Genomic DNA, 19,835 nt, shown 5'->3' with positions numbered 1-19,835 from the left:
AATCCTGGGGGCCACTGGGACGAGGCGTCTTTGGTACAGGGACGAGGCATGATGTCTTCCACATCACCGGGACCCTCTGCAGACTCAGACTCAGCATAAACAGTTTATGAAAGACTCCACACAGCTGGGGGGCACAGGTCTTGAGGACAAGGGGACTCACTCCGTCTGGTCCAGCAGACTTGCCTGAGTGAAGTCTCCTCATTTGCATCTCAACCTGGTATTGAGTGAAGGTGATGGGTGGGGGAGGGGTGTCAGGAATCTCACAGGAGGCAACATGTGAAGAGAGAGGCTGGCACAGTGGTGTGGCTCTGGATTCCAGGCTGACTGCAGGTGAGGTTGTGGGGGTGGGAGCAGACACTGTGGTGTCGAATCTATTGAAAAACAGATTCAACTCGTCGGCTCTATTCTCACCTCCCTCAGCTCCCCTGCTGTTGGTTGGCCTGAATCCAGTGATGGTCTTCATGCCCCTCCACACCTCTCTCATGCTGTTCTGCTGGAGTTTCCACTCCAGCTTCCTCCTGTAATTGTCCTTAGCCTCTCTGATCTTGTCCTTTAGTAACACCTGGACCTTCCTCACCTCCTCTTTGTTGCCCCCTCTGAAAGCCCTCTTCTTGTTGTTGAGGAGGGCTTTGATGTCCTTAGTCACCCACGGCTTGTTATTTGGGTAACAATGAACAGTCTGAGCTGGAACAATGGAGTCGGTGCAGAAAGTTATGTAGCCTGTGATACACTCAGTAAGCCCATTGATGTCCTCGGCGTGAGGCTCACAGAGTGTTTCCCAGTCGGTCACCTCGAAACAGCCCTGTAGTTCCGCTATTGCCTCCTCTGACCACCTCCTAACAGTCCTGGTGGTCACAGGTTCCCTCCTCACAATTGGCACATAGCGGGGGGTGAGGTGAATCAGGTTATGATCTGACCTACCAAGTGGGGGGAGGGAGGAGGAGCTGTATGCATCCTTGACGTTAGCATACAGTAAGTCTAAAGTTTTCTCTCCCCTGGTGGGACAGTCCACATATTGTTTGAATGTTGGTAGTGTATTGTCCAGTGATACATGGTTGAAGTCACCCGAGATCACAATAAAGGCACTCGGGTGCTGAGTCTGTAGCCGAGCTATGGCAGAGTGGATAGTGTCACATGCAGCTGTGGGGTTAGCAGAGGGGGGAACATAAACAGCCACCAAGATGACGTGAGAGAATTCCCTGGGTAAATAATACGGCCTGAGTCCAACAGCACACAGTTCAGTGTCCGGGCAACAAATCCTTTCTTTGATTGTTATGTTGGCAGGGTTACACCACCGGTTGTTAACTAAAACAGCAAGCCCACCTCCTTTACGCTTACCGCTAGCGATGCTGTCCCTGTCCGCCCGAACAGTGTGGAAGCCTTCCACGGAAGCATTCTCATCGGGAATGACCTGGTGCAGCCATGATTCGGTGAAACACATCAGGCTACACTCTCGGTATTCCCTCTGACTCCGTACCAGTGCTGAGAGCTCGTCGATTTTAATTGCCAACGATCGCACATTTCCCATCACGATAGACGGCAGACACGGTTTAAACCTCCTCCTCGCTTCGAGCCTCCGCTGTCTCACCGTCACCTTTTTTCTTCTCTTCTGTCCTTGACCTCTGCATCCCCGATGTGTTTTCCTCCAAATTTCAGCTGGTACTTCTGCGGGCACTTCTGCGGGCCTGGCCAGCGAGCCGGCCGGCATCAGGGCGATCAGCTGATCTCTGGAGTAAACAGTCCGTGCGTGTAGGAGATGTGCCGCGGTCCCGTTCCATGATAAAAGTAACAGTTCCACGGCCACCAGAAGAACAAAAACTCTCTCAATCCACATGATTGAGTAAGAGATAGAAAACGGAGGAAAATACAAGTCAGAAAAAAAAAGAATACGTAAGAAAAAAGAGCTAAACTAAGAGAAAAGCAGGAGCGACTGTAACAGGCTGCACGCTGGTTGGCGCATGCGCACTGAATTTCAGTTTAAATCTGCTGAAACTGTGTATTAAAAACAGCTTAACCTTCTGAGACTAGCATGTATGCATCTACCACTCATTGTCTGATTTTCTTTTTAATCATTTGACAGAAATTTCTTGAAATAATTATTGTGGGGTGAGTTTACTTCTTGCTTGTTTGAAATATAGAACAATAGTCTGTCATTGCATCAAGTGATTAAAAAGTACTCTAATAATGTTACTGTATATCTAATTTACAGTAACATTTCCCTTCTACTTCTGGGGAATTCTCAGCTAAATGTTACAGTGGAATCTTCTGTACGAAGAAGAAGTCCACACCGCAGTCTTCCAGTGCTTCCATTGTGCTACCTCAAACCGAGCAAGCAATATAAACAGTCATGTCTCTCATGGCAGTTAAAGATATTCAAACCTTTTAAAAAGGCAGGTCGTATAAAAATGGGGTTTTTTTATCCAATGATATAAATGTTTTTCTTTGTTGTTTTTTCTTAACATTTTATGCTTTGATTTTGTTGTAATGTTTTGCACTAACCCACAGCTAACAGTAGTAAGATATATAGCTGAAGATGCCTTGAGGAAAATGTGACAGAGATCAACTGGGTTAAGGCCTGTTTTCATATGAGTGATTGAAAACCATGATTAATTAAACTGTAGTCTCTGAAACGGCTTGATTCCTGAAGAGTTCTTACCTCTACATTTTTCAAACAGCAGTTGACAGAGAAGGCAGCATGGTGGCACGGTGGTTAGCACTGTTGCCTCACATCAAGAATGTCCTGACTTCAGTTCCACCATCACTCCTGGGTTGTTCTGTATGACGTTTGGATTTCCCCCTGTGTTTGCGTGGGTTCTCTTCAGCTACTCCGGCTTCCTCCCACAGTCCACAGTTATGCAGTTAGTGGGAGAATAGGTTAACTGGAAACACTAAATTGCCCAGGGGTGTGAATGCTTGTTTATGTGTTAGCCCAACGACAGACTGGCGACCTGTCCAGTGTGGATCCTGCTTTCGCTGGGATATGCTCCAGTGCCCTCCGCAACCCTGAAAAAGCATAAGTAGAAGTGAATGGATGGTTCACAGAGGAAATAGCTGCTTCCCCAAAAAAGAAAAGCTATCTCACTGGCTGAACTTAACTCATTTTTTTTGTAAATGTCATTACAGTGATTCATTTAAATTATTATTTCTATTGCTTTGTCTTCTTTTCTTTTTTCTGTTTTAATAATTAAAACATTTTATTTCTAAAATTTCATTTATGTTTCTGAAATTCTAAATGTTTTATTGATTTCTATAAACAGACACAAAATCCTACATCTGTGCACTTTAATTGTCTCTGCTGAAGAGTTTATTGATCAAAATTGTTCTCAGCATTTATCAGTAGAGCAGTATGTGGACTCAGTGACTGTGCTCTGTCCCGCTATAAAGCTGTTCCTCTGTGTCCTGGCTGTGCAGGCTTTTTTGTTCCAGTTTTCTTCTGTCAAAAACACAATGAGGGAGAATGTTGCCCTCCTGCTCATTCTTTTCCCCGTGTGTGCACATCTGCTGGACTTCACGTATTATACTGACTCTTACAAGAGAAACTGGGCAAGTGCACAAGCGTTCTGCAGGAAGCACCGCACTGACTTGGTCCAAATCAGAAATGCAAAAGAGAGTGAAGTTTTTCAAGGCTTTGGATGGATTGGTTTGTACCGAGAGGATGCATCAAGTCCATGGAAATGGTCCAGAGGAGGTGAAATAGCCATCTTCACCATGTAGGATCACAATGGTAACATATAGTGAAAGTCTGACACTCTATTTTTGACTCCTCAGATGTTACAAGATCAGACTTACTAGTAATTATGCAAAAGTCTTTTGCACTTTGACCTGAAATCCATTTGAGACATTAGTGCTGACAGAGGGTCAGATTTACAATATGCAGCAGTATTTTCAAGCACAGTGTTGACTATACTAGAGTTTTAATGATGGCCCAAACCAGCTGTTTTAGCCGTTTTAGCTGCAACTTCAGCAAAGAGGTTTTTTGTTAGAGACATAAACGCTGTACTGGGTAAATGATTTGACACCAAATCTAGTTTTATTTACCTTTGAAATATTTCTGAAATCTATCCCAGTCTTTGTTTCTCTATTGTGCTTCTTGCACTTCTTGCAGAACCAGATCAAAATGGAAACTGTGTGTACACAAACAGAGAAAAATGGGGAAACAAGAATTGTGATGATAATCGTGCTATGTTACGATGAAAAGCTGATTCTGGTGAAGGAGAATAAGACTTGGGAGGACGCATTAGAACAAGGCAGGTCCCTGGATACAATGGACACAGATGATCCAGCCTCTTCATACTGGATCCACAGCTATGACCTGTCCTCCCTCATCACTCCAGATGACCACACCACTGCACAAGAGGCTACCACTGATGAGGTTGGACAGTTTCATGCACACATTTGTGTTGGTGAGAGACTGTATTTATACGGTATTTATATGTATCTCTTTGCTTACTGTTGGCAGGTGTGGACAGGCCTGTGCAACCTGGCTGGTGAATGGCTGTGGGTGGGTGGAGAACAAGTGCAGTATGAGGATCTCCCAAACTGCCCGACTAATGGCTTCTGTGGCGTCTTCGAGAAGAACAGCACTGAACCCTTTGCCATAAGAAACTGCCAGCAGAAAAGGAATTTTCTCTGTTACAGAAGCCCTTAAACACATTTAATTAAGTGGTGTACTTAAAATAAATAATATTTCCAAAGCAGACTTCACGGACAGGCAAAAAGAGGCAAATTAAATCTAGAATAATCCAAACACAGGCAAGGATAAGATGGTGATGACAGATGCCATGACAGAAGCTATCTATACAGAAACCTAGACATCAGGGGAAGGGGAAACAAATGAAACACAGGTAAACAGAATCAGACAATCGGAGAGAAAGAGGGACATAGACCCAGACACAAGATAGCTATTACTGAAGAAAACACACACAAGCCAACATACACATACATGCACAGTAACTTTCCTGAAGTGAAAGACTATGGGGAAATGACACATACTGCACACTACCAGTCAGAAGTTGTGTGAATATTCTTACTCTCATTCATGAAATGTGAAAGAAATCCTGATGGACATGTTTGTGGTGTTAGGTTGGTGTAAGCCAGAAGAATCTCATATAAACAGTTATCACATAGTGTCTACTGTGTTATTAGTTGTGTGATCTTATGATATATGAAGTAAATGCTAGACTATAAATAAGTGAAATAGTTCAAATGCAATAAAGATATCATTGATATCTGGTCGCAGCAGATGGCCCCGCCCCTCCCTGAGCCTGAGCCAGAGGTTTCTTCCTGTTAAAAGGGAGTTTTTCCTTCCCACTGTCGCCAAAGTGCTTGCTCATAGGGGGTCATATGATTGTTGGGTTTTTCTCTGTATGTATTATTGTAGGGTCTACCTTATAATATAAAGCACCTTGGGGCGACTGTTGTGTGATTTTGGTGCTATATAAATAAAATTGAAAGTAATTGAATTGAATTACTTTGCAGTTATTTTTGTCTTCATGAGCAGCGCTACCTGAACCACATGGTAACACCACAGGGTGCTATGAGGTTTTCCACATCCTAAAATAGGGTCTCTCAGTATTGTATGCCTTGTGTAAATAACGTTGTCACATAACTCTATATACCCTTGTGAAAAACTAAGTACACCATTACTACTGCAGCAGGAATTAAGAGGGTAAAGCCTCAAAAGCACACTAATCAGTAAATGTAATAAACTCCATAAAAGATTTTGGATCAGCCATGAACTCTTTTGTTCTAGAGGCAAATGTTAATGCCATCTGTCAGACAGCTAAAGGTAAGCTGAAATTGGGTCATGCAGAACGGGGAAGTTGTCCCAGGCACACCAGCGAATTTGCAACTTTAGTTAAAGCTTTACTCCCTAGTCTTATAAATCTACAGTGTGTTTAAAGATAAAACCATAAAAAAAAACAGATGCTCACAATCCAAACTCAAAAACAAGTAGGCTATGTCTGTTGCCTGAGGTCATTAACACTTACTGGAGCCAGCAGTCCAGCACCTTTTTTCTGGCAGTGTGCACAGGCGCGTCGTGGATAAATCACAGGTCTTTGACTGTGAATTGAGTGTGCAATTCAAGTTACTGCTGGCTTTCTTTTACTGTTCTAGGATTAGTTATGACCTGTGGTTCATATGGAAATACATCAGCAAATAACCAAGCTTCAGTGATTTTACATCGTCAGAGATGAGTTTCCTCTTGCTAACCACATCAGCTTACAAATGTGATGTAGAGAAGATGGTGCTCGTTCAAAATTGTTCATAATTCATGCAGCACATTATCAAGGAAAGTTGCAAAAGGGGCTGGGAGCTCTGACCATGTCCATAAAAGGAAAATTGAGCAGGTGGATCAAAAGCACTTTCAGATTAGGATCTGTGAGAATGTCTGAATACAATAAGTTCAACGAGTTATTTTGTCAATAGTCACCCTTCATTTTTTTCATTTACATTTTAATTCTCCTTGTAGCTATTGACAGTTAACCATTGTTGTAATTTAGCCACATTGAGGGTTTATGAGCTTGAAGCACCTTTTTAAGGTCATGCAGAGCAGCTATTTTCATTAAACTTTAAAAAAGAAGAACATGAAACAACTAGCTTTAACAATACATTACCATACAAAACAATTCTTATGTTCAGAACCGGGGCAGCACGGTGGCACGGTGGTTAGCACTGTTGCCGCACAGCAAGAAGGTCCTGAGTTCAATTCCACCATCAGGCCGGGGTCTTTCTGTGTGGAGTTTGCATGTTCTCCCCGTGTTTGCGTGGGTTCTCTCTGGGTACTCCGGCTTCCTCCCACCGTCCAAAGACATGCAGCTTGTGGGGATAGGTTAATTGGATAATCCAAATTGCCACTAGGTGTGAATGTGCGAGTGAATGTGAGTGTGAATGGTTGTCTGTCCCTATGTGTTGGCCCTGCGACAGACTGGCGACCTGTCCAGGGTGTACCCTGCCTCTCACCCTATGACAGCTGGAATAGGCTCCAGCGCCCCCCGTGACCCTGAAAAGGATAAGCGGAAGCGAATGGATGGATGTTCAGAACCAGCATGGAATTCACAAGTTGTTGTTTTTCAGTTTGGAAAATATCTTTTACTTTGTGAGCAAAGTAACTTATACATACCAAGTTTGTTTCCAGTACAAAACTTGTTACACAAAATTACATGTAATTACAGGGTATTAGGGTGTAATTATGTCAATATTTTATTGTTTCCTGTAAAACCCCAACCAGGTACACAAAATTACAGGCTATTTGTGCCTTATTCATGGGTGCAATAGCGTAATTGTTTTGCAGGTCTCGCAGGTTTTCACACCTATGGGCAATTTGGATTAATCAATGAACCTGTCCCCACAAACTGCATGTCTTTGGATGGTGGGAGGAAGCCAGAGTACCCGGAGGGAACCCACGCAAACTCTGTGTGTTAGCCCCGCAACAGACTGGCGACCTGTCCAGGTTGTACTCCGCCTCTCGCCCTATAACAGCTGGGATGAGTAAGCGAATGGATGGATGGGTCTTGCAGGTGACTCCTCAACCTCCTCCGACCACAGGTACAACATGCCCAGGACCCACTACAGTTCGCCTACAAGGCAGATGTCGGTGTGGAGGATGCCATCCTGTACCTCCTACACAGAGCCCACTCACACCTGGATGGGGGAAAAGGCACGGTCAGGATCCTGTTTCTTGACTTTTCCAGTGCCTTTAATACCATCCGGCCCTGTCTGCTCCAAGAGAAACTAAACAGGATGCAGGTGGACCCCTGCCTGGTGGCTTGGATCTCCGACTACCTCACCGACAGGCCACAGTACGTCAGGCTGAAGGACATCACGTCTGACACTGTGGTCAGCAGCACAGGAGCACCACAGGGAACTGTGCTGTCCCCTCTTCTCTCCACCCTGTACACCTCCGACTTCTGCTACAACTCTGAATTATGCCATATTCAGAAGTTTGCAGATGACACAGCCATCATGGGGTGTATCTGGGATGACCAGGAAGAGGAGTACAGGAGCCTGGTGAGGAACTTTGTCACATGGAGTCACACAAACCACCTGCAACTCAACACTTCAAAGACCGAGGAACTGGTTGTGGATTTCGGGAGGTCCAGACCAGGTCCACTGCCAGTTCAGATAGAGGGACAGGAGGTGGTCAACACATACAAGTACCTCGGGCTGTGGGTGGACAATAAACTGGACTGGTCATGCAACACGCAGAACCTGTATAAAAAAGCCCAAAGCCGACTGTACTTCCTCAGGAGGCTGAGGTCTTTTAACATCTGCAGGAAGCTCCTGAGGATGTTTTACCAGTCGGTGGTTGCTGGAGTACTTTTCTATGCTGTGGTGTGCTGGGGGAGCAGCACAGCAAAGAGGGACTCATCCAGGCTGGAGAAACTGATCAGGAAGGCTAGCTCTGTGGTCGGCATGAAGCTGGACACTCTGGTGACAGTGGCAGAGAAAAGGACACTAAAGAAACTGCTGGACATTATGAACAATGCTGGGCATCCTCTGCACACGGTCGTAAACAATCAGAGGAGCCTATTCAGCGACAGGCTGCTTCTCCCAAAGTCAAAAACCAACAGACTTAAAAACTCCTTTGTCCCACACGCCATCAGACTGTTTAACTCCTCACTGGAGGGGAGAGGGAGGAGAAACAGGGGGACAAGGGAGGGGGGAACAACTGAGTTGTAGGGGCTTTTCTACACGGTGCAATATTTGCAATATTTGTTTTTCGTTTTTTTGTCTCTTTCTTATATTTGACTGTGCAATAATCACTGTGCAATATACTCACTCAAATGAGCAATCCTATTTATCCATATTGTATATTCTGTATCTATATATGGTGTATTTATGCTTATATCCTTACTCTCATTCCCCTTAATATATCTGTAACATGCAACTTCTTTCGGTGCTTTGCTACTGGAAACTGAATTTCCCGGAGGAACCCACCCGAGGGATTAATAAAGTTTAATCTAATCTAATCTAATCTAATCTAATCTAATCTAATCTAATCTATAATATCAGAAAGGGTATTTACAGTGTACGTGTTTCATTGTTTCTTGCAAAAACCTGACTTGTTGCCCTCAGAATGCACATAAGTACTTGTGCCTTATTCACCGGTCGTGTTATAACGTGTTACCAATTTGTTTGATGATCTGAAACATTTAAGTGTGACAAACATAGAAACAAATAGGAAATCAGGAAGAGAGCAAACACCCTGGTAGTGGTCAGTTTGTTAATCTTTTATGGTTTTTAGTCTTTTGTAGTTGTGCTATATTGCATGTTTTTTATCTTAAGGCTTGTGTTTTTCGTTTTTTTTCTAATGGACAGCACATTCTGAAACTAAAATGATTTACCCTGCATTAGTTCATGCCCCTAAAGGAGTCCACCATTAACCAATCAGGGTTAGTCTCACCAAAGACCACTAGGTGGCTCTGGTGGAAGGGATCAGGAGACGTGATGACTATACCACCATTCCCCGTGAACTCTGTTATCTCCGACTGCTCTATTTCGACCCACTTGTCAACCAATCAACATTCAGCAGTTGGATCATCTGCTTTCAGCACGGCTTGTGTGGATGAAATCCCCTCACTCCCTCTTCCTGACCGAAACAGGTGGACCCCACTTTAGAAGATCAGCGTCCTGAGCGTGTGAAATAAGGCCACTTCAATTGTGGGAACTCTAGCTTCTCCTGCAACTTTTAAGTGCACTTTGATTAGATTTTTAGTGTTGCTAAAAATCTAATCAAAGTGGGTTATGGTCTTATAAGGATTTTAACCTGTTTTGTCAACCCTCTGCTGCATTTTCTATATATCATTTTACATCTGTTTTTGTAAATTATTTTTAGCAATGGAAAAAGATGTTTTTGCTGCTTCCTTGGCTGGCTGCACACTACTCTCTGCCCGGTTGACGGGCTTTGGATAGGTTTAACAGAGGAAACAAAATTTTGTATACTGACATAGTAATCTAAGTAAGTAAAGCTTTAACATCTTTCTTTATCCATATCTGCCTGCAGCAGCCTATGAATGACCTCTTGCTACAGAAGGATAAAACTGCTTTGAACTGATGAGTAGAATTCAGGCCTGTCCCTAATATGACCCTGGACCCCATAATAAGAAGCTGTGATGTTGTATAAAACCGAATGGTTGCATAAAAGAATTTCAATATTCTGTAGAAATGTTTTGAAAGGCTTGCTTTGTTATCACTGAAACCAAATTATGGAGAATGAAAGTGACAACACGGTAAAAAACCAAAAAGGATAGAAGACAATGCAAAGTAAAGAAAAGCCCCCCCTGGGCCCCACAGGCACAGGTTCAGACTGCAGGGCCCTATTTCAGGAAGCCGGTTTAGAAAACTCAGAGTGAAAAACGATACTCAGGGTTGAGTAACCCCGAACTGTCCAACTCGGAATATTCGGTTTCAGAAAGGCTGATAACAATTAGTTCAGTCAACGCGGAGTTGCTTTAACCCCAAATTAAGCGCGCGCACGAGGATACATAAAGCCCTGATTAGTGGAGCACAGATTAAGCGAGTCACCATGGAGACGGAGGGAAAGAAGGCGCGGTCAATGTATTTTACAGCGCTTGAGGCCGAAATTCTGATGGCAGTATAGGGCTTTGGAGCGTGATGTCACGGGGGTGGGCGATAACATGCAAATTTTGCGGAAAAAAAGTAACACAGCCTCAGCTACAAAAGAAAGGGAGCATGCATGGCAAAACATGGCCGACAGAGTCAATGCGTGAGTGTTAATTTAAACATTGATCTAGGGATTTCCACCCATTTAACACGTTATTTTATTATATTTTATTTTATTTTTTATTTCATACATTTTATTTTGTGACGTGATGTGAGCGCAGGTGCAACCCAACAGGCCCCAAACGTTCCTGGCAGCAAGTAAAAATGAAATATAAAAATATAGTCCAAACAGGTAAGGTGTAATTGTATTATGAGCCATAGTGCTTGGTCTGTTTGTCCGATGTAAATCAATTGCAGTTAGAGGCTACATTAATTTTCTTTCTGTAAGCACTTATTGAAATTATCTGAGCACATTACAAGTACATATTTGCTTACTCTGTATGCTCAAATGTGACCCGTTATAGCCAACAGAAAAAAAGCGGAGGCCTGAAAAACAGGTGGGGGTCCTCCACCACCACCACTCACAGAGGCTGAGCAGTTGGCTTCCACATTTGTGATAATGTTGGCAGCATCACATATGATCTTCACAGTGCAGAGAACACAAATTAGCATCCATTACTATAATGAAATAATTTGTTAGTTTGAAATGCTACAGGGAACTATGTACCTGCACATTAATGCTGTGGAAAGACTTCCTGTTCACATAGTCTCCTTCATTTACTGAAGGAGCAATGATTGGAATGTGAGTGCCATCTATACAGCCAATCACGCCTGGGAACCGTGAGAATAAATGTAAAATTTAAGTAGTAGTTCAAGTATCACCACATCATGAATTAAGTTTTGTTCATCCTGATACCTGCAATTTTGTGGAATCCCTCTTTGATAAATCTTGTGGGTCTATGACCGGGGAACACCACAAACGAGTACAGGAGACGTTTCAGTGCAACTGTAACATTCCTGACTGCCCGACAGACGGTAGCCTTGGAAACGTGCTCAGCATCACCAATATTATACAGAAAGCTCCCGTTTGCAAAAAACCGAAGTGCAATACAAATAATATGTACAGAACTGAGAGGATGTCCGCGATGTGTCACATGAGCAATATTAGGCCTGAGGATGTTATTCAAATAAATTATAGATTGTGCTGAAAAACGGTAACGTTCACACAGGAAATCATCAGGAAATGATAAAATGTCCAAACGCGCTCTAATCACTCTCTCCCGGCGGAGAGCTCTGCGGAGAATTTGGGCTTCAACATCTACTGGCTCTTCAAGGAAGGGACACGCCATGTCTGACACTTCCTACAGTCAGGTTTCTGACAAAGAGGCGGAGAAGGTCAGGGTTAGTAGAAGTAAACCTGCTAGGGGGCAGGTTAGCTTCACGGAGTGTGTCGTCATAGTAACTCACTCAGTATTAATCTAAACTCGCTTTGTGAAACCGAAAACCCAGAGTTTTCGTTAACTCAGGGTATACTTACTCAGAGTTTGCTCTAAACCGGCTTCCTGAAATAGGGCCCTGGTCCTCTGGGACAGGTGTAAGTTGGGGTTGCTTGGCTGCTCTGAAGGCTAGGCTGGCCATTGTTGCTTAGCTGCTCCTACTCTAGGGACCAGGACTGATGCTCTAGAGCAGGGGTGCCCAATCCCGGTCCTCGAGAGCTACCGTCCTGCAGCTTTTAGATGCATCCCTACTCCAACACAGCTGAATCAAATGAATGGCTTGTTATCAGGCCTTTGCCAAACACGATGGCATGCTGAAGAGGTAATCAAACCATTTGATTCAGCTGTGTTGGAGTAGGGATGCATCTAAAAGCTGCAGGACGGTAGCTCTCGAGGACCGGGATTGGGTACCCCTGCTCTAGAGAGAATCTGCAAGAGCGAGCACAAGAGAGGGAGAGTGAAAGAGAACATTATGTTCAGATGGTCAAACTGTCGTATCTTTTCTGAAATATTCCACTTTTTCTGGTGGTTGAGCGTCATCGACTTTACAGTCTTTTCTGATTGCTTAAGCACATTTTTTGTAACTATTGGCTAATTTTGCAAAACTCTTCACACAAATAAGAAAACCTGTCACCCAATCATCAAAACATTGTAGTTCTCTTGCAAAAGCAAACACAGCTAGATTAACTCTTCACACCTTCGTAAAAATGGTGTTTCCGTATCAAACAGTACACACAAGCCATCATCTACTAAGCACACAATGCGCCAACTGCACACTGATGGTATGAATACAAAACACATCTGGCTTTTGCTTTCTCTGTGCACAAGGTAGGCTATGTCAGTTTGAGCTCATACTTCTGTCATAGATCCATAAGCATAGAGGGATCCAAACTTCAAGTACTGCTGTTTATTCAAACACATCAAAACAAACACAAGTGTTTATTTCCAAGTATAGGATTATTTGCAATCGCCATAATGACTATATGGGTTACTTGGTCTGCAGTGAACATGCTTCCTCTGCCCCCAGCATCTGGTCATCTAGCAATTCTGTAAAGTAACAATTTCAGTATTTTTACATCAATGGTATTGGTGTGTTTCTCATTGGCATATGGCAGTGCTACAAATCTTTGTGCGAAGTGACTGTACTCACCGATTCTCATTTCAAAATGTCCTTATGGTACTTGCTACAGTGTAGCGGCTCGAGTTAGGGTGGACCTGTTGGCCAGCTACCCTCAGGGTCATTCCACGGTTGATGACATGGTCCACTATTGTAGCTCTGATGTCATCAGCAATTCTATTTCTTACTCTTCCTACCCTTCCTCTCCCCCCTCCTCATCTTCCTCTCCCCCCTCCTCGTCTTCCTCTTGCTCCTCCTTGTCCTTGTCGTCCTCTTCATCCTACTTCTTCATCTCCACGTCCTCTTCCTCGGCCTCCTCTACTTCTCACTCTTTCTGCTCCCTCCATTGTACTCCACACACACAGCTTACCTGTATTATAGTGCTTAGGCTGATTGCAAAGTGAACTAATTATCTAAAAAAGTTTTCACATGTGAAAGTGTGCCAGACAGTTGGCAAATTAATGTTAATGATAGCCATACATGTGTATACTTTTGCTAGGAGTGTGTTGGAAATTTGGTAATTGAGTGTTGTGCAGTGAATTGTGCCTACAGTTTTGCATAGTGTGTGTTACAAAATTGCAAACTGAGTGCAAAGCAGTTTTTGTGCTTTTAGTTTTGCAAACTCAGTGAGTGGTTTTGCTATAAGTCTGAATGGTTTTAGAGATTGTGCTACAGGAATCACAGTTAGGGTTTAAGCATTCAGAAAAAACTGTAAACAACTCCTTGGTGGCAGAGCCCCTGGTGTTGATGAGGTCCGCCCCGAGTTCCTGAAGGCTCTGGACGTTGTAGGGCTGTCCTGGTTGACACGCCTCTGCAATGTTGCGTGGAGATCAGGGGCAGTACCTGTGGACTGGCAGACCGGGGTGGTGGTCCCCATCTTTAAGAAAGGGGACCGGAGGGTGTGTTCCAACTACAGGGGGATCACACTCCTCAGCCTCCCTGGGAAAGTCTATGCCAGGGTGCTGGAAAGGAGAGTTCGTCCGTTAGTCGAACCTCGGATACAGGAGGAACAATGCGGTTTTCGTCCTGGTCGCGGAACACTGGACCAGCTCTTTATCCTCTCCAGGATACTTGAGGGTGCATGGGAGTTTGCCCAACCAGTCTACATGTGTTTTGTGGACTTGGAGAAGGCATTCGACCGTGTCCCTCGGGGTGTCCTGTGGGAGGTGTTGCGGGAATATGGGGTGTCTGGCCCATTGCTACGGGCCATTCGATCCCTATACAACCGTTGCAAGAGCTTGGTTCGCATTGCCGGCAATAAGTCGGACTCGTTCCCGGTGGGTGATGGGCTCCGCCAGGGCTGCCCTTTGTCTCCGGTTCTGTTCATAATTTTTATGGACAGGATTTCTAGGCGCAGCCAAGTGGCGGAGGGCTTTCGCTTTGGTGGCCTCAGAATCTCATCTCTGATTTTTGCAGATGATGTGGTTCTGTTGGCTTCATCGGGTGAGGGCCTCCAGCTCGCACTGGAACGGTTCACAGCCGAGTGTGAAGCAGCAGGAATGAGGATCAGCACCTCCAAATCTGAGGCCATGGTTCTCAGCCGGAAAAGGGTGGAGTGCCCACTCCGGGTCGGGGATGAGTTCCTGCCCCAAGTGGAGGAGTTCAAGTATCTCGGGGTCTTGTTCGCAAGTGATGGGAGAAGGGAGCCGGAGATCGACAGACGGATTGGGGCTGCAGCTGCAGTAATGCGGACGCTGCACCGGTCCGTCGTGGTGAAGAGGGAGCTGAGTGTAAAAGCGAAGCTCTCAATTTACCGGTCGGTCTACGTCCCTACCCTCACCTATGGCCACGAGCTGTGGGTAGTGACCGAAAGAACGAGATCGCGGATACAAGCGGCAGAAATGAGCTTCCTCCGAAGGGTGGCTGGCCTCTCCCTTAGAGATAGGGTGAGAAGTTCGGCCATCCGGGAGGGGCTCAGAGTAGAGCAGCTGCTGCTCCACATCGAAAGGAGCCAGCTGAGGTGGTTCGGGCATCTGACAAGGATGCCCCCTGGGCGCCTCCTGGGTGAGGTGTTCCAGGCATGTCCCACCGGGAGGAGGCCCCGGGGCAGACCCAGGACACACTGGAGAGATTATATCTCTCGGCTGGCCTGGGAACGCCTTGGTATTCCCCCGGATAAGCTGGAGGAGGTGGCTGGGGAGAGGGAGGTCTGGGCCTCTTTGCTTAGGCTGCTGCCCCCGCGACCCGGCCCCGGACAAAGCGGATGAAGATGGATGGATGGATGGATATACTAACTCTTCATTTCAGAATAGAACACATCTTTCTCTGCACACACTAACTGTACAAAAACACTATAAATCTGACTCAAAATAAAATTAGTCTGTCAAAGAATAACACTTGTTTTCACTTCACGAGGTACATGCAGTCAATCAAAGTACACCAGGTTTCAAAATACTGGCTATTATTGACATTACAAAAACTGCATAGACTTTTATGTTTCAGTTTTACAGGTATTTGCATGCGAAACATGCAATCCACCATTCTGACACCAGAAATGTCTTGGTTGGTAACTGTATGTCCACATGTACAATAATGTTCACATTCAAAAGCATTCCAGTAAAAAGCAAACAAGTTTTTGTTTCTTTACTGTTTACTACAGGAGGTACAGTAGAAACACGGTATGATAGGACAGAGAAAGTTTTACAGTATTGCTTACAGTGAACAAAATATCCATGAAACACACAAGAGCATTCTGAACAAAAAAACAACAGCAAAAAGCCAAGATAAAAAGGGGGGGAGGGGGAGGGGGGCTAAAAAAAGGCAAAAAATTGGCATCTAATCTCTGCGATCTTCAGGGTTAGGCCACATGTTTTCATCAACATCACATCTGATGTTATCCAAGTCGATGCACCTGGGATAAAACCGCCTGGTATGTCGGATCCACCCTTGGCAATTGTCAACTGTGATGTCCCTGGAGCCAGCATCCATGGCTTCAAGGAGGGACATCTGGTCATGTAGCTGATGGTCATAAACCTTCCACCTCCATGCAGAAAAGAACTCCTCTATGGGGTTGAGGAAAGGTGAATAGGGTGGAAGGAAGAGACTTACCAGTCTTGGGTGGACTTCAAACCATGTTGTTATTGCTTGCGAGTGATGGAAAGCCACATTGTCCCAGGTAATTACAAAGGTCCTCATGTTTTCACCCTCCTGACCCTGCTCTGGAACCAGGCGCTGGTGGAGATCATTGAGAAAGGCAAGCAAGCGCTCTGTATTATAGTGTCCAACCTGACATCTGTGAAGGAGTAATCCTGCATTTGCAATTGCTGCACACATGGTAATGTTTGCCCCTCTCTGTCCTGGCACATCAACTGTGGCCCTTTTTCCAATTACATTTCGTCCACGTCTACGCCTTTTGGCCAGATTGAATCCTGCCTCATCGATGTATATGAATTCATGAGGGGCCTGGTTGGCCTCCAATTCCATAACTCTCTGAAACAAAGTTTATGTAAGTCATGTTATTACTGTATACCATACTGTACTGTAATCTAGTATTGTGTAGGTTACCTACTTGCAAAGTGCAAAGCTTATAGAACTGGACATTGGATTGAATATACACTATACCTGGACATATTGTCGTCGTAGCTCCTTGACCCTCTCACTGTTCCTCTCAAAGGGAACAGTGTAGAGCTGCTTCATCCGCACTCTGTGTTTGGACAATGTCCGCGTAATGGTTGTGAGGCTGATTCTATCGATATTGTCAAATATCTCATGGTCCGCCACAATTCTAGTTTGAATTTCACGCAGTTTTATTGCATTATTTGCAGTAACCATTTCTACAATGGCAAGCTCCTGATCATTACTGAGGAGCTTTCCTCTTCCCCCAGAGGGTGGAAGACGTTGCATTCTTTAGAAAGACAAAAAATTCAACTTATGCATTACTGTATGACCATATTGACATGTCAAGTGAGAATAGAAACAATCCATGTAAAATGCAATACTTACCTGTTGGTTTGTTGAAAGATGCGTATAATGGAGGCAACCGTTGACCGCCTCAAATTGGGCTGCACTCTTTCACCAGCCTCTCTTAGTGAAAGACCATGGTTGATTACATGGTCAATGATAGTGGCACGAATTTCATCACTGACTACTGTTCTTGCAGCCCTTGGAATGCCACCACCACGCATTCTTACACCTATACCTTGCCCTCTCCTTGGGCCTGCTCTTCTCCCTGGGCCCCTTGCTCTTACTCTTCCTCGACCAGACATTACAGTGTTTGTCTTTTTTTTGTTTCCAAAAACATCACTCCTCAAGGTCCTGCCTTATAAACCCCACTGAGTCTAAGCCAGAATGGAAGAAGCTGTGGTTGGCCCAATTTACCCAACATAAATCAGCTGTGTGTCAATTATTCAATTGTTTGTTTATTATCAGCTGAGATATATTTTTGATATTGATATTGTTTTTGTACTGATATCATTGCAGAAGCAGAGGTTTTTATACTGTATCTAAGGTTTGGAATATTGTTTTTGCTATTGTGGGATGTTGTGTGTTAACATTCGTAGATACTACAAAAACAGTCCATAATTTTGTTGGGAGGTATATCTTGTCTGTTAAGAAAATGTAAGCATTGTGGAAATGTGTTCACTGACTGCATATTGGGTGAACACGACATGAAATGTGTGAATGGTATGGCCACAACAGACTGATGCTGTGCTAATTGTGTTTAGTTTTGCAAATGTGACAACTGTTTGGACAAACGCTTGTTAGCGACTGAAAAAAACTGTAGTGCAAAGTGACAGTACTAACCCACTCTCATTTCAAAATGTCCTTATGATGCTTGCTACAGTGTAGCGGCTCAAATTAGGCTGGACCCGTTGGCCAGCTTCCCTCAGGCTCACTCCATGGATGATTACATGGTCCACTATTGTAGCTCTGATGTCATCAGCAATTTTATTTCTTACTCTTCTTACCCTTCCTCTCCCCCCTCCTCGTCCTCCTCTTGCTCCTCCTTGTCCTTGTCGTCCTCTTCATCCTACTTCTTCACCTCCACGTCCTCTTCCTCGGCCTTCTCTACTTCTCACCCTTCTTGCTCCCTCCATTGTACTCCGCACACACAGCTTACCTGTATTATAGTGCTTAGGCTGATTGCAAAGTGAACTAATTATCTAAAAAAGTTTTCACATGTGGCAGTGTGCCAGACAGTTGGCAAAATAGTGTAAATAATGGCCTTAAATGTGTATAGTTTTGCTAGGAGTGCATTGATCATTTGGTATTTGAGTGTAAAGCAGTGAGTTGTGTTTACAGTTCTGCAAAAAGAGTGCTGTGCAGTGGATTGTAGCTACAGGTTTACAACGTGTGTATTACAAAATGGCAAACTGAGTGCAAAGCAGTGTTTGTGCTTTTAGTTTTGCAAACTCAGTGAGTGGTTTTGCTATAAGTATTAATAGTTTTAGAAATTGTGCTATAAGAATCACAGTTAGGGTTTAAGCATTCAGAAAAAACTGTAAATTGGGAGCCAGCCCTCTCCGTCAACTTTCCCTTAGTGGTTTAGTGTAATTTACCACTTGCTCTCCCTTGCGTGTGCAGCAGATGACATTTTTCGCAATTACATTTTTTGTTGTCCGTATTATGTATTGCACATAACTTTTCAGAAATATCTTTTTCTCCTTATGATAACAGAAAGAAAACTGTAAACATCTTCCTATGTACATAATCCATACTTGTAGCAAACTGCAGGATAGCTTTACTACAACAAGGTCCCTGAGCAATAAAGGAGACTAAATGTTAAATGGACTTGTTGTTATATGTCTTTCTACTGTCACGGCACTGGGTTGTGTGGCCCAGTGTTTGAGTTCTAATGCATTTTTTTGTATTCACATGTTGTAGTTTAACGCATCTAGTTGATTTCTAGTTTGCAGTTTAGTCCTTTGTTTCTTAGTCCCTTTTGTCATCTCTCCCTGGTCCATGCGTCTACCTGTCATGTTTCATGTCTGTGTGGCTCTTGTTGTCAAGTTCGTGCCATGTCTATGTCTCTGTGTTTCCTGTTTTATTTTGGAAGAGTGTGGTGTTCTTTGTTCATTGTAGTTAGTGTTACTCTTCCCTGTATTGTCATTATGTTTCATTCTAGTCAGCTGTGTTCTCATGTGTCTCCACTTCCCCTGATCACCTCATGTTTGTGTTTAAGTCCTCAGTCTTCCTTCGCCTGTTCAACTTCCACCACGTTATGCCAGGTTTCAGGACTCTGTGCTGGTCATGTAGAGTAATTAATTATATTTACTAGTTACTTCTTGAAAAAAGTAACTGAGTTAGTAACTGAGTTACAATGTTCTAAAAGTAATTAATTACTGGAAAAGTAACTATTGCGTTACTTAAAAAAAAAAGTTTAACCCTCTGGGGTCCAGGGTATAATTGGCCATTTTTAACTACTTTTGATTTTCCCTCCACATTTCACCTTTAAAAACTATTTACTTTGCCTTGTTTGGCATCATCCTTTTCAGCACAACCTCACGTGTCTGAATTTACACTTACGTTTTCATTTTGACATACTGTATTAACACAGTTGATCTAAAATCAGACAAAAAACATACAATCAGAGTAGAAAATGTTATATTTTTACTGTAACAACCACAAACATGTTTAATGATCATATTTCATAACTTCCATCCATCCTCATCCGCTTTGTCCGAGGCCGGGTCGCGGGGGCAGCAGCCTAAGCAAAG

The 19,835-nt window shown here is 43.9% G+C and overlaps 1 protein-coding gene across 1 annotated transcript; it reads right to left on the bottom strand.

Moving 5' to 3' along the window:
• Positions 1 to 12,480: 12,480 nt before the first annotated feature.
• Positions 12,481 to 17,339, bottom strand: LOC308411814 (uncharacterized protein; the record flags this gene model as incomplete). The annotated part of the gene is made up of 4 exons (XM_080905840.1): positions 17,122 to 17,339; positions 16,741 to 17,023; positions 16,098 to 16,608; positions 12,481 to 12,491 (listed from the first exon to the last, which is right to left on the bottom strand). Exons 1-4 carry the CDS (start codon positions 17,301 to 17,303, stop codon positions 12,481 to 12,483), a joined length of 987 nt encoding a protein of 328 aa, XP_080761966.1. The 5' UTR covers positions 17,304 to 17,339.
• Between the last annotated feature and the right edge of the window lie 2,496 nt (positions 17,340 to 19,835).

Source organism: Rhamphochromis sp. 'chilingali', assembly GCF_963969265.1.
Source record: "Rhamphochromis sp. 'chilingali' genome assembly, chromosome: 15".
In the NCBI taxonomy this organism is placed as follows: Eukaryota; Metazoa; Chordata; class Actinopteri; order Cichliformes; family Cichlidae; genus Rhamphochromis; species Rhamphochromis sp. 'chilingali'.
The sequence above is the reverse complement of the archived record's forward strand: the minus strand, read 5'-3'. Positions and strand labels throughout refer to the sequence as shown.